The 14339-nt window shown below is 34.8% G+C and overlaps 2 protein-coding genes across 2 annotated transcripts; one reads left to right on the plus strand and one right to left on the minus strand.

The window, feature by feature from the left end:
- Positions 1–2514: 2514 nt before the first annotated feature.
- On the plus strand, positions 2515–8281 carry LOC110689842 (uncharacterized protein At4g18257-like). The gene is made up of 3 exons (XM_021866676.1): positions 2515–2911; positions 4130–4450; positions 7618–8281. Exons 1-3 carry the CDS (start codon positions 2634–2636, stop codon positions 7781–7783), a joined length of 765 nt encoding a protein of 254 aa, XP_021722368.1. The 5' UTR covers positions 2515–2633; the 3' UTR covers positions 7784–8281.
- A 311-nt stretch (positions 8282–8592) lies between these two features.
- LOC110689849 (pectinesterase-like) lies at positions 8593–13702 on the minus strand. Its single transcript, XM_021866685.1, has 2 exons — positions 12703–13702; positions 8593–9562 (listed from the first exon to the last, which is right to left on the minus strand). The coding sequence occupies exons 1-2, from the start codon at positions 13640–13642 to the stop codon at positions 8871–8873; spliced, it is 1632 nt and encodes a 543-aa protein (XP_021722377.1). The 5' UTR covers positions 13643–13702; the 3' UTR covers positions 8593–8870.
- Between the last annotated feature and the right edge of the window lie 637 nt (positions 13703–14339).

The raw sequence follows: 14339 nt of genomic DNA on the forward strand, positions 1-14339 counted from the left end.
ACATTTATTTTCACAAGCTACTAACTTGATTTCAAGGTTTTCAGGTGATTCATCAATCAGGAGAACGCAAAGCGACGTCTCGGAGTTGCAGATGTACCTGAGTTACGACTTCACCAAAGGCATGGACGACGATGAGATAAACAGCCTCGACCTCCTTGCATGGTGGAAACAACAAAGCTCGAAGCATCAAACTTTGGCGGCAATGGCACGAGACATTCTTGCTATCCAAGTTTCCTCCGTCGCCTCCGAACGAGCTTTCAGCGCATCCGGAAGGGTTTTAGACGATAGAAGAACAAGTCTAAAACCCGAAACACTTGAAATGTGCGTGTGTTTCAAAGATTGGTTGGATGCGGAAAATCGCTCACATGACCGTTCTTACGACCACAACGACAACGAAGAAGGAACCTCCGCTTCCGGTTCGGGTTCGGCTAGTTCCCAATCTATGCAACTAGCCGATGACCTTGAAGGCGAAGGCGAAGACGAAGACGAAGACGAAGACGAGCAAGAAGAAGGAGAAGAAGAATAGACAATTATTGTATATTGTACGATTTTAAAAATATCAATTTTATCATTTTCCAATTTTTGTTTAATACCATCATTGTATGATTTTTATCATTGTTATCATTGTACAATTTTCTCAACTCAAGTAATAATAAGATAAAGTACGCATTATTCACATCCAAAGTCCAATTTGCCTTTTTTCCCCGCTTTGTTACAATTTGTAAATTCATATTAAAAAAAAATAAAATTATACCAATTACTAATAAATCATAAACATTAAATTTTAAAGTAATAGTATAAAGTAAATATATAAATATAAATATTGAATATACAAATTATAAAACATAAATATTCAACTTATAATTATAAAATTCATAACTTAATAACTTATAACTTATAAGTTATAAACTTATAAGTTACCTTATAAAACTTATAATTATAATTTTATAACTTATATACATTATAAACTTATTAGTTTATAATGTTGTCATATTAAAAAAAAAAATAAAAAAAAAAAAAAAAAATTTGAAAACTGCACCAGCCCGCAGGCCGGCACGTGGCCGGCACGGCACGAGCCCGCCAGGCACGAGGGTCGTGCCGTGCCGTGGGCTGGCCTGTGAAAATGGCCGGCACGGCACGACACGAAATCCTGGGCCCGCCGGCACGACCGGCACGACACGAACCAGCCCGTGGCCCGCCAGGCACGGCCCGCGGCGGCCCGGCACGGCACGGTGCCCAGGATTAGGTGGAACCATAAACAAATGTCTTCTCCATCTCCCACTCTATACGAGATACCCTTCATAAGAAAATCCTTCCCTTTTTGGATATCCTTCCATAAAGGAGAGGCACTAGGGGAGGCATATCTATTAAGGAAAGAGGAGCGTTTAAAGTATTTGGCTTTTAAGATTTAAACCCACAACTTTTCCTACTCGTGAAGAATTTTCCACCCCAACTTAGCCATAAAAGCTAAGTTCCAATTTTTAAGGTTACGGATACCAAGCCCACCCAAACCTGAAGGAGGACAAATATTCTCTAGGCAAGTAATGAGAACTATCCACCTTGTTCAACAAAAACTTTCTACAACTTTTTTCAAGGTCCTCAAGGATTGAGCAAGGAAGGACAGTGGTTTGCATGACATAAAGGGGGTAAGAATTGAGAACGATTTTGATGAGAGTACATCTTCCGGCCATATTCAAGAGTTTAGATTGCCACCCTGTAATCATAATCCTTGGTTTTCATAAGAAGATCACTATAATATGCCTTTTTTAACTTATAAGGGCTAATGTTTACCCCTAGATATTTCCCAAAAGAAGGAGCCCCCATAGTATTTGAAGCATTAAGAATGTTCATTTGAGAGAAAAGACAAATTTTTGGAGGAAAAATGATTTTAGACTTAGAAGGGCTAATGAAAAAACCCGAATGGTTCCCACATTTCATGAGAGTGTACTTAATATCAAGAGAGACATTGGCAAAAAGGAAAACATCATCGGAATGAAGAGCAGATCGATTCACTTTCGTCAGGTGAGGTGTGATCCAAATAACTGGTTCGACCTGAAATCTGTACAACCCTTACAAAAGGAGTAACTCAACCCAAACTTGATTCGGTATATTAATACTCCCTCCGTGTTTTTTAAAGTGTTACACTTTCCAATTCCGGCAGTGTTTTTTTTAAGTGTTACACTTCCTTTTTTGGCAAAAAGCTACATTAAAAATATTATCTCTCTTCTCTCATGGTCTCCACCCAAACCCATTACTAATTTTTTATTATATTTTTCCTTTCACGTTCATTACTTTTCAATAAACTATTCACTCCACTATCTTTCTTTTACATTTTTTTAATACTCCAACAACCCCACTTACCTTTTATTTTATTTAAGTCAAGTAAATTGCTTAAACTATATATCGGTCAAAATGTAACACTTAAAAAAAAAACACGAAGGGAGTAACCCGAACACGAAATAACCCGAACCTAGTTGCCCCGAATCAATACGGTTGGAAATCTAATGGTGATAACGAAGCACATCCTTGTTTTCTTAAAAATCAAAACTACAAATTCGAAAAAGGCAAAAACGCAGAGATTGAAGAACTACTCAACAATCCCTGCAACTAAGAGAGAGAAAGAATCAACAACAATGGCAGAAGAAGAGGAAAAGAGGAAGACGGTGTGGGCAGAATCACTAGGATGGCTGACAGAATCCACAATTATGCCGAAGAAGCACAAAGCCATTGAAGGTGTTGGTGCTTCTTCCATCTTTGAACTCAAAGCTGAACTCTACAAATCCCAGGAAGATGCCAAGAAATCCAAGGAACTTTCTGGTGCTGATGTTGAATATCACCGCGCCAAGAAGAAGATCACTGCCAATAACGCCTTTTCTCGCAAAAATTCCGGTGTTGATGCGAGGGCTCATCAGTAATTCTCTCTCCTCTTTCTGGGTTTTGCTTATTCATTGATTTTCTGTATTTTATATTGTGCTTGAATGCTTAATTTTTGGGTTGGCAATTGTTTTGTATGATTGATTTGCTTAGAAATGATTGTTTTTTTTTTTTTTTTCATTAATTTTGTACCCAAATGTAATGTTATTAGGGTTTTGTTTTCACGGTTGAATTTGACAAAGTGGGTAAAGGAAAATTGCATTTTGTTTGGGTTTTGTGTTATGTTGATTAAAGGATTGTACCGTTGTGGTGCTCCACAACATATTGGGATGCTGATTTTGGGTTAGATTGAGTGAAATTGAGCTATATAATTGTTTGAGCTATGTTATAAGATGGAGACCAGTGATTGAAATTAGGGTTTGGGAGTAAGGATATGAAACTTAGTAAGAATTTGATGAATTGGTTTTAATGCGAGTTTGTTTGGAAAGAGATGTTTTATAGACACTTGAAATGTTTAAGGAGAATTTGATCCAACAAGTATTGTGCTTTTAAGTCGGATTGGTAGTATTTAATTCTTCAAGATGATTGGTTCTAGATTGATTATTTAGTGGTTCATGTGTGGTAATGTTATTTTTTTTTACAAAAGTAGATAGATAAAGAAGACTGATCACTGCTATAGATGATAATACATCTTGGGAACTCCATTGATATTTCTCTTTGATGTAGAAGAGTTCTTTTGGATATTTGACTAGGCATTATTCCACTGTAAATAGAATTAGGGCTTATGACAGGTGAAAGTACTATTTTGGTTTTTTGAGCTGACATTGTTTTGGAGGTTCCTTTTGTAGTTAAAATTTATTTGAGATTGTCAAAGAAGTTGGCTTGAGAGGGGTGAAAGAGCTTTCTCCTAGTTAACATGGAGCAACAGGTCTTGGTATTTTAAATACTGTAATTGGCTTAGGGCAAGAAAGTCACTGAACTAGCTTCCTCTGAAATCAATTTTCTGTACAAAAGTATGGCTGTTGAAGAAAGTTCTTCTCCTACCGACCCAGGCGACCCAGGAGAGGAGTTTCTTTTAGACTTTGGGGTTAATATTGGATTTGATATTTTGAGTGAAAAGAAAGCATTTCTAAATAATGTCCGTTTGGCTTCCAATGATTTTTTCTTGCTTCTTGCCTTTTCCACTTATTATGTCGCAGTTTGCTATATCTGCATTTATTTTGCTAGCTTACATTATTCCGTTATTACATCACAGGGATAAGCTAGCACTCAAGGCTGTTAGTGACGGTTCTGCTAGCTATGCAGCATTGGAGAAAAAGGCTGCGTTGTATGAAAAGCTTGCCAGGGGAGAGCTTTCAGATGAGGAGGATAAAGAGAAGTATTGTGTTGATTTTTTCCGCAAGGGTCAAGAGGAAAAGGGACATCAGGAATTGCAAGCTAATGATTCTTCTTCTAGTAGTAAAGTATCTGCAAAGATTGATGACTATGATGATTTTTTACCTTTCAATTCAAAGCCCTTGGGTTTGGGGCATAGTGCTGGAATGTTTGACATTGATGAACACAAACGTTTTGTCAGGCAAGTCCCTATATCAGAGTGTAAATACTTTGTTTTAGCTTTATGACATTACTCTCTTTGGTTTCATGCATCAACAAAATTGCTTGTGGGAAGTGATGTTTTTTCCTCACAGCTGATTTGAAGGAATTTCATTTCTCCTTGTCATTGATATGCAGATAAGCTAGGAAATTAGTTTAAATTTACACATTTTTTTGAGTGTGTTTAGGTACAGTCCATTGTCACATATTCCAAGTGAAGTTATTTTCACAATTATCATGGGTAGGAAAGGAATTAACAAGTTCACTATTGGTGTAATCAAACTAAGAAACTTGTAAACATATTAGGACATCCTCAAAAGAAATGGTAAATAAACTATGAGCAACTAAGTTGGGTTGACTTTAATTCCATTCATTTATGGGACAGATGATTGCAGGGCAGCATGGAGCCCCTTGTCTCCCATGAAAAGTAATTGCACAATTTTGTACTCAAATATTGGAAATCAAAGTGATGTTTGATTGTAATGTATGTAGAGTTGTAGACTATTAGAAGTTTGTAAGAATAGTTGAGACTCCACCTAGTTTGAAGCTCTAATTACACAGCTTTAGCCTTGTGGAGTTCCTTAGAGAAAGTGCTTTGATTTAAGTAATCTGTATTCTGTATAGCAGATGTGAGAATAAAAAACGACAATCAAGAACACATATATTGATCTTGAGGAAAACTGATTACCGAAGTTAGGCTAGGTTAAGAACTAGAGAACTTGTATACTTCCTCTGTTTTCTTTAATGTGCAACGTACACCTTTTCACGTATACCAAGGAAAAGGAGAAAAAGAAAAGGTGGCAAATTGTACACTCAATTCATTACTCTAATAAGCCACTAACTTAATCAATCAAATCCCTGTTAAAAACTGAAGCACCCTGTCTACATATCTACCACCACCTCCTGCCAATGGAAAATACCAGACTAGTTTCCGGCAAGAATAGTGTTTTCAGAATATCATTTAGAGGAATCCAATTGAAGAATGGACCCTAATTTAGCGAGTTTCTTGCAATGGCTTTTCATTGCATTAAACAACTGATATTAGACCATCTCCAATGGTGAGACTCAAATTTGAGTATTAAATACAAAATGAGTTGTTTTTTTACCTCCAATGGTGATACCATACTCACTTCTCAATTTAGCAACTCATGTGAAGCCTAATTTCCCAATGGTGAGACTCTCCAAAATATACAAATATCACTTTCAATTTGGCTCACCAAATCCTTTTATTTTTAATATCAAATATTGTAAGATTAAAAAAAAAAGGGTAAAACTTAAATAAATTACAAAATAATTAGAATATTGACTTGGGGCCCACACTTTTTGTCAAATGAGACTCAAAGTTGGGTATCTAAACTTAGCAACTTTTTTTTGGAGTTGCTAAGTTTAGATACCAACTTATTGGTATACATTCTAAAAAATACTCTCTCTCCCTTAAATATACTCACGTGAGTCTCACCATGGGAGAGGGTCTTATTTGCTCTCTCCTACTCTTTAAAAATCAATTTTGTTTTGCTGTTTTAGTGATTTTTCCTCTTCCTTAATTTAAAGTTTGTAACCTTGTAGACATAGAAGAGAGGTGGTGGTGATTAAATTTGTAGATCTGGTGGTGGTGACGGGCCGACGACAGTGTTCAAGACGATGGTGAGGGTAAATGGTGGTGATGGAATGAGGGTGTTGGCAATTCCAATGAGGATGTTGGCTGTTTTCTTGAGGTAAATAAGGCGGTTTAGGTTAGGGTGGGTGGTCAGTGGTCACTAGAGCTGTTACTGTGAGGGTGGATGGTCACTAGGGTGGGTTCGGTGAGGGCGGATGGTGGCTGGGGTGGTGGGTCAGACCATAGGTCCATAGCAGTGGGAATGGAGAAGGAAAGGGGTTGAGGAGAGAGAGTTTATGAAATGTGGGCAGGGTAATTAAAAAGATTAGGGGATTGGGGTAGTCAGATAAAATTAGGCTGGTTAAATAAGGGTAGTATTGTAATTTTTAGTAAAAAAAAATTCCATCTTTGGATGAGTTGCAAGTATTGTGACATTTTCATTTATCGGAAGTGCTGCTGATAAAAGAAAACGAGGAATTATATATCAAGAGTAATCCCACAATAGAAACAAATAAGGCCCGACTAATAAGCCCCAATAGAAAACCGAGGGGGACTACTTTATGAAAGATGAACAAAACATTGTCAACCCCTTGCTGGCTACATGATCCCAGAGAATCAGATATATAGTATTTATTCATTTTAGAATCTTGAGAAACTTATTGTTGTTAGACATGCATGCCATTTAGTACATAAGGTGATTCATTCCATACGGTTGCAGTATATCCTACCGCATACATATTTTGTGCAGAGATGTGGAAAATTTTTGGATGGAATTAGCACATAATTTGTAATTTACTATGTGGAGCATCTTTTTGTGGATGAATCACTTGTGAGGACAAGCATTGTACCATATAGGTTGTATTTTGAAGGCATCTTGAGCTGCTCTTAAATTATTTGCTGCACTTGCCTCATGGGGTATTTTATCTTTATGTTGTATTTTTGAAAGTAAAAATACTGTTTGGGTTAAATTATGGTAGGGTTATTCTTTAGTGTTGATCCTCTGCAATCATGGACCTGTTCCCTAGATCTGACAGGCAGAGACTACTACTGTAGCCTCACCTCTCCATTTCACCTGTAATTAAACTGAATTTCTCGTAAGGTATTTATTTGTGCTTGTACTGTGCTTGCAATCTGATTGTACTACGAAATTATGAATTAGGTAATCCTGTGCATAATCACTAACTAGAAATTCCGAATGAGAAGGGATTGGAGGAGAAGGGCTTGCACAATTTATATTCCTGCTAACATGATAGAAATTTAGCATCTAGACACATAATGTTGCAATTGCAAATTTCAGTGGATCACAAGCTTGAGCATTTAAATTGATTAATTGCCTAGTAGCTAAGAGCTGCAAATTGAGCAGGTTAATGACTAACCACCATGAATGGTTGGGCTAAACTATGAAAAACTTGGATACAGTTTTGGATGCAACTACTTACTGCATACTGTTATGATCTTGTTGAATTTCCTTTTCTTTTGTGTTTATTTTTATGAATAAATGTATAACATATAGATTTCTTATTTTCTACCTTTTTTCCAATTGATACTTGTAGGGAAGTTCATGAAGAGGTGAATCAAGCCAGAGTAAATACTTCTGAACTGAAGTTACGTCGGCAAGAACAAGCAGCAGCTCGTCGAGAAAAGCTTCGACAGGCTTATATTAGGAAGCAACTAGAGAAGGTGAAGTCTGCGACAATAGCAAAACAGGAGCAAGCCTAACCAGCTAATGCTGCTGTTGAATTGCTTTGCGTATTAGCTGGTCTGGTGACTCCTTAACTGTTGCTATTGTGGGTATCAAGAACCTTAAGCAGCTTGCCAATATTTGTGCAAAATAGCTGAAAAATCTGGTGCAAGATACCAGGCCTTACACTGCCATTGGCTTGTAAGTAGAGCTATTAGGGCAGCATGTCAATCGAGGCACATACATAACTTTTAGAAGCCTTGAAGCACAATAGTCAAGACCCAAGAATCAAAGATTCATGTATCTGAAATGATGCGTCACAGTTAACCTAACTGTGGTACTGAAAGAAATTTGGAATTATGAATTCACCTTGCATGCTCTCCATATGATACTTTGTGAGCTATGTTTGTAGATTTACCCTCATTTATCATTGTATATTTGTATTAACCACCCTGATATAGTGATATGTAATGAATTTAATTGTGCAAATTCTTAAGACAGCATATAAAAGCTTCTCTTAGCTACCAAGCTTTAAACGTTGTTTTAGTTATCCAAGCTGACTTGAAAAGAAGATACAGTCATTCATATAATGACCCAATATGGTTCTACTCTATGCTTCACAGGGACAGGTATGACAGGCGCTTTGCAACTGTTGGCGGCCAGTGTGTAATGGCTAATGCCAGTCTCATGCTTTTCGGTGAATATAATTTGTTAAGGCACTAAAATTCAGTGCGAGAACACCTTCCTTGTGTGAAAACAAATTTGCAAGTCCTATGTTCTTTAAATGAAGGGTTGTTCTAAATTATGATTTATTCTCGAGAACACTACTGCAAATTAAAGCTTCAAGCCAATTCATCTACTATTTTCTTAAAATTACAGGAAGTATGCTTTTACAAATATACATTGGGTTCAAATAACAAACACAACAACTTACAAATAATGACAAAATTTTTACATGTTAGTAATATATGATTTGAGCTCGCTTAAGCCCTTTCCACAAGCTATAGATTGCAGCTATGACTAGCATATACAAGTACTTCGTAATAATATACAGAGTAATGTTTAATACAGTATGATTCTTCAACAGAAATAACTTATAGAGACGGAGCATAGTTAAAAATATAATCACAAGCCATATGTGAATGGCACTCCAGAGGCAGGAATCCACTTATCCCCTGCCAAAAATCTCCCAACAGTAAACCTTCCAGCCTCAATCGGACTGCTAATGACATGGTACCCGGGCCACCTGACTCGGCCACGAGTACTGGCTCCGGCACCATAGTTCATATACTCCCCATAATAGAGAGTCTTTAACGCAAAGTCCCCATTCCACGGGGCCCACCCGGCTTCATCCACCATTCCATCAATGTTAGACTTCATAACCACAGTTCTTGAGTACATCTTCCAAGGCCTCCCTAGGAAGGTCTGAAATGAACCTTGGACAACCTTAAGGTCCGGAGCAGCCTCGATGATCGAGCCGTGGATCACGATCCCCGTGTTCTCATTAGGGTCGGATCTTCCTTGGGCTGTAACTGTGTTCATTTGGTTGATCATAGGTCTCCTTGCATAGATATTGCAGTTTTGGAGGACAGCAGCCGCGTTACCAAATATAAAATCGACTGTACCGTAGATGTCGCACTCTTTGTAGAATTGACGCTTCGAGTGGACATAGAGGGTGTCTTGGTACCCTTTGAAGCTACAACGGTAAAAAATGGAGAAATCAGACCCAGACCGAAGGGCAACTGCTTGGTGTTTTTGTGGTCCGGCTGTGTTTTCAAATGTTATGCCTTTTGCTATGAAGCCATTCCCTGAAATACCTGCATGATATTTACAATAATAAGTAATCTATCTAGCAAGGAATATTTACTACGTAAAATATACTTCAAAATATTGTTTGGTAAGGGAGAAGCTTATTACTCCCTCTATCCCTAATTGTTTGCTCCACTTTTTTTTTTTTAAGGTGTCTCCAAAAAATTGCCCCATACTACTTTTGGCATGTTTTCCCACTTGCACTCTCTCTTTTTCTCTCCTCATTGATATTTGAGTCAACCCATGTGTACCAATTTTTTGCACAAAGCTTTAATAAAGTGAATTTATGGTTTGGGGCAAACAATTAGGGACAGAGGGAGTAAATAACATTTACTCGTAATAATAAAGATAACATTAAATATAATAGCGCTTTAAAAGTGACAGATTACATTTTTCAAAATGTTAGCATAGTTTTTTACAAATATGTACAACTTTGGTTTTAGCGCGGGAATTAAGAAAGTTATAAATTTTGTAAAAACTAATGATTAAAAGTACATATGTGCATATGGGGTTAGAGACAGATATGGAGAAAGAATTAGTAGTTGGGAATAATTAAAGGGTTAGAGAAAGTGTTGGGAATTAATGTTAAAAGTACAAAAAAGTAAAGGAAAAAAGATGACAACTCATAAAAAGAGGGTAATAATGTCAAAAAAATACAACCTTTAATAGAACTAGGGTATCCTACGCGCGCGATGTGCGCGAAAGAGTTAGCTCTTGCATAGAAGTTGTATTAGCGCGTAGTTACACCTTTGGTTTGGGTGGTAAATCTGGTAGTTTTAATACGTACTATTTGGTTTATGTGCCTATATAATGGTTTTGTAGAAATAATATAAAAAACCACCAAAATCTTAAATGATAATTATTTTTTAAAACTCTCAAAAGTTTGACAGTGTTATTTCAAAATTATTATTAAATAATATTTAATTGATTTGAATCCCTTCATATCTTAAGCTAGTTTAGAACGAACTCTTAATTGATTTGCATGATTCAATAATACTTAACGTATTTTTCTTCAAACGAATTTTTTGTGAGCTTGGTCATACAGAGTACTAATATATGAAATGTTTGTTGTAAACTTAATAATGTAAGTTCAATGTTCTACGACCATCTAATATCTATATCTATATCTAATACTAAAGCAATAACCACTTAGTTATATTTTTCCTCTTAAATTCTCTCCATATTTAATACATTTTTTTTTTCTATAATCGATTTCCTTCGATTATAGGATTTTAAAGTTATTTTTACCTCTTGATAACATCTGCTCAAATATCATTATTTAATATGACTGTCATTTAAATTCCACGTTTATGTGCGTGCCATCAAGTAATGTACAATTAAAAAGCTAATAAACCTTAACAATATTTAAAATAATTAAAGGACAACAAAATTGTAAATAAGAAGAGCAGGCACGAAGGAATAAAAATAAATCATCTCATGGTAATAAATAAAGTCTTCGTACATGCAATTTTTTTTTCCTTTTTAAATAACAATAATAACATATGAAGTACAAAACATTATAATTTTTTTATTTTAAAAAAAGGCATTACAAGTTTTTGTTAAAAAAAAAAAAACTTTTTATTAATTGATGGTATGTTTAATGGAAAACAAACCCAATTAAATATATTAATGAGAGTAAACATATTAATGAGGGTGAAAAAGTAAATATATATTTTTGTACACAATTTTGTGCATATTTTTGAGGGTATAGTTGGTAGCACACTATTCCTAAGAGTTATTTTCTACTTTTTATAAGGTAGGGAAAAGAGTCATTGTATTTTGGTTTACCAAAAAGGAAATGAGGCTTTGTATTAAGGGACGTAGGGAGTATTTTATCATTCCAATAATCACTTGTGTCAACGTATTCACGCTACTTTAACATCTACTCTTCGCTATTAGTTAAAAGGTACCTGATATCGTTAGATTTGTCGAACATGACCTTCTTTTAGGAACTTCGAGTTATTAAGGATTATAATAATCTAATAAAACATGAAATTTAACTTACCTTATATAAACTTAGTTGAATTTGACTAAATTTTTGTAAATTAGTTGTTATTTGAATTTGGATAGTCTTTATATTTCTTGAACTTAAATTATTATAAGTTATTGTTCTCGAATTTATCTTATATGAATTTAGTAGAATTCATCAAAACTTAATTTTCATGAATTAAATTATAAGCAAAATAAAATAGCAAAATCTTAGTGTGTTAATTATTAACAATGGATGGAGGAAGTAAACAAATAAAATAGCAAAGTCTTAGTGTGTTAATTATTATTGTATGGAGTAGTTCTTTTTCATGTGAAAAAGGAACTGAGTACCATCATGGTCACTACATAAGTGCATGGGTATCTTCATGTAGCAACTATAGCTTTTAAACAATTGAGTAAACTAAAGTAACCTTACCATATGACGATGTACTTGGAAAAATTTAAACAATAACAATTCACCAGTAGTCAATTTAATGTAATTACTCCTTTTGATTCTTTTTGTTCTCGTTTAAAATCTTAGTACTATTTATAAGTTAACATAATAATCTTTTAAATTACTCTTAATATATTAAACACAATAATAAAGTTATGTTACTTTTATTTTATTTTATTTTTTTGACACAATGCTACTTTTATTTTATTTGCCTTTAATTTGAAAGTAATTTATTACTATTATTTAACTGTTATATTTATTTATATTAAGGTCAAAGTAATATTGAAAAACATGTATAATCATAAAGGAAAGAACATTAAGATTGGAGGGATTAAGAAACAGACGTGATATTTGTTTCTTATTGTCTAGGTTTTTTGAGTCAATTGTTTTTTTTTTCTTTGCTTAGACATAGAGAAACACATTTAATGCAAGCCTTGTCCTACGAACATCACGTAACATGGATTAGAGACATGCTCAATAGTGAATAGTAAAATACAATAATGCAAATAAAAGCTTAAAAAACTTCTTAATTTAATTTAATTTTTTTAATTGGTAATTCATATGGATTTTTGATGTGATATACGTTGAATATGCATCATATATTGTAGGACTAATTACTTATTATTAGACGGCTTATATATAACTCAAAATTATTGGAATTATTTATTTATATTACTATTATTTTCTAGGAATTCATAATGATGTAAAATTAATTAATCAACTCACCAAAAGTTGCTGATCGAAAGGTGGTGGAACCATCAAAGACATTCTTGTTGCCCGTCACAATTGTGGCATCAATTCCATCTCCTATTAACATCAAATTTATCATCTTCTTTGTAATCACAATGTTCTCTTTGTAAATACCGGCTTTTACGTGTATAATAAATCTCTCTATTCCATTTCTTAGGTGTTTTGTAGCATCTATAGCTTCACATATAGTCTTATAATTACCCGTACCATCTTTAGCCACCACTAAGTCCACTTTCATAGTTAAAATGGACGTATGGATTAGCTTATGATCGCGCTTGGTCATCCATGATGGGATTCCATGGGCTAATAATCGTCGATGACCACCACTCCCAATAACACCACTTGTACGTTTCCATGTGTAGGGCTTGGATGGTATAGTTGAGAGGGCTCCGTTTATTGCAAGTGCATTAGTAAGCAATAGGGAAAAATTCGTCGATGTGAAGGTGTACATCTTTGAATTCATGGGCACGTTAAGATCACTGAACCCATCTTTGCATGTCTCTAGGTTGGTACTAGCTGCACTTAAAGATGTTTGAATGTCATCTTTTGTTATAGAATGATCATGACTTCTCGAGACTAAGATTGTGTGGTTCATCTCATGTATTGTATCCTCGTATAGCTCTAGACAATCCTCCCAGGCAACCTTGGCTAGCTTGTCAAATGAACTAAAGTCCATCGACGAGACCAACCCATGGACCATTAGGGCATGATCAAGGGTTATCTTGAGAGAACTATCGCGAATTGCTAATAAGGTAGACTCTTGCAATGATGGTGGGACATTTGATATGATAAGTGAGTTGCATATTTGAGGGTATGGAGTTTTGTTACATAAGTTTATATGTGCATGTATCTTATTAGGAAGACATTGGATTGAAGGAAGTAAAAAGAGAAATGCTAAAACAAATAGCTTTTCCATGAGGGTAACACTAGTATATGCCTATATGGTCAAGAAAATCTAGCTAGTTTATAGGGTGTGCAAATAATTCGTTAGCACTTTTTCATTTCTCAACTTTGGAAATAAATGTTTGTATTTATAGAAAGTTGATTTTGTTTTTATGTGGTTAGAAATTATATATGTCAAGAGATTTGTGTAGTTTGGGAAAATGGTTATCCATGTGAATTAAGAAAGCGAACTAGGTATGCGTTGTAATATAGTGTATGATGATGTGTACCTTAGTGGAAGGATCATGTGATAATTTATGGTCGTTTTGAAATAATGAAATTATTATTAATTTTTAATTGCATATGGGCGGATAAGATCCGACAATCCAAATAAGAAATTAGCTTACGATATGTTCTCTTCACTTGAACTATTATTTGTTGTTATGATTTTAATTATTTGAAGTTAGTCTTTTCTAGTTTGATTTGACATAATATTCATGTCAGTCTTGACCTAAGAAGCGATAAAATAGAAGTAGCTAGGAGCCTAGGACCAAGTAGTTGTGTTGGGCCAGCTTTTAGTTTAAAAATGCTTATATTGGACTGTCCAAAGCATGTAATAATATTTTTCGAAACTTCAAGCCTAATATTTCTACTTTTCCTAGGATAATTTTAGGGCTAGGCTATGTTAGTCATGATTAAGTCAATCTATCTTATATGGATGCATTTGACGA

Source organism: Chenopodium quinoa, unplaced genomic scaffold (assembly GCF_001683475.1).
Source record: "Chenopodium quinoa cultivar QQ74 unplaced genomic scaffold, ASM168347v1, whole genome shotgun sequence".
NCBI classification, from domain to species: domain Eukaryota; kingdom Viridiplantae; phylum Streptophyta; class Magnoliopsida; order Caryophyllales; family Amaranthaceae; genus Chenopodium; species Chenopodium quinoa.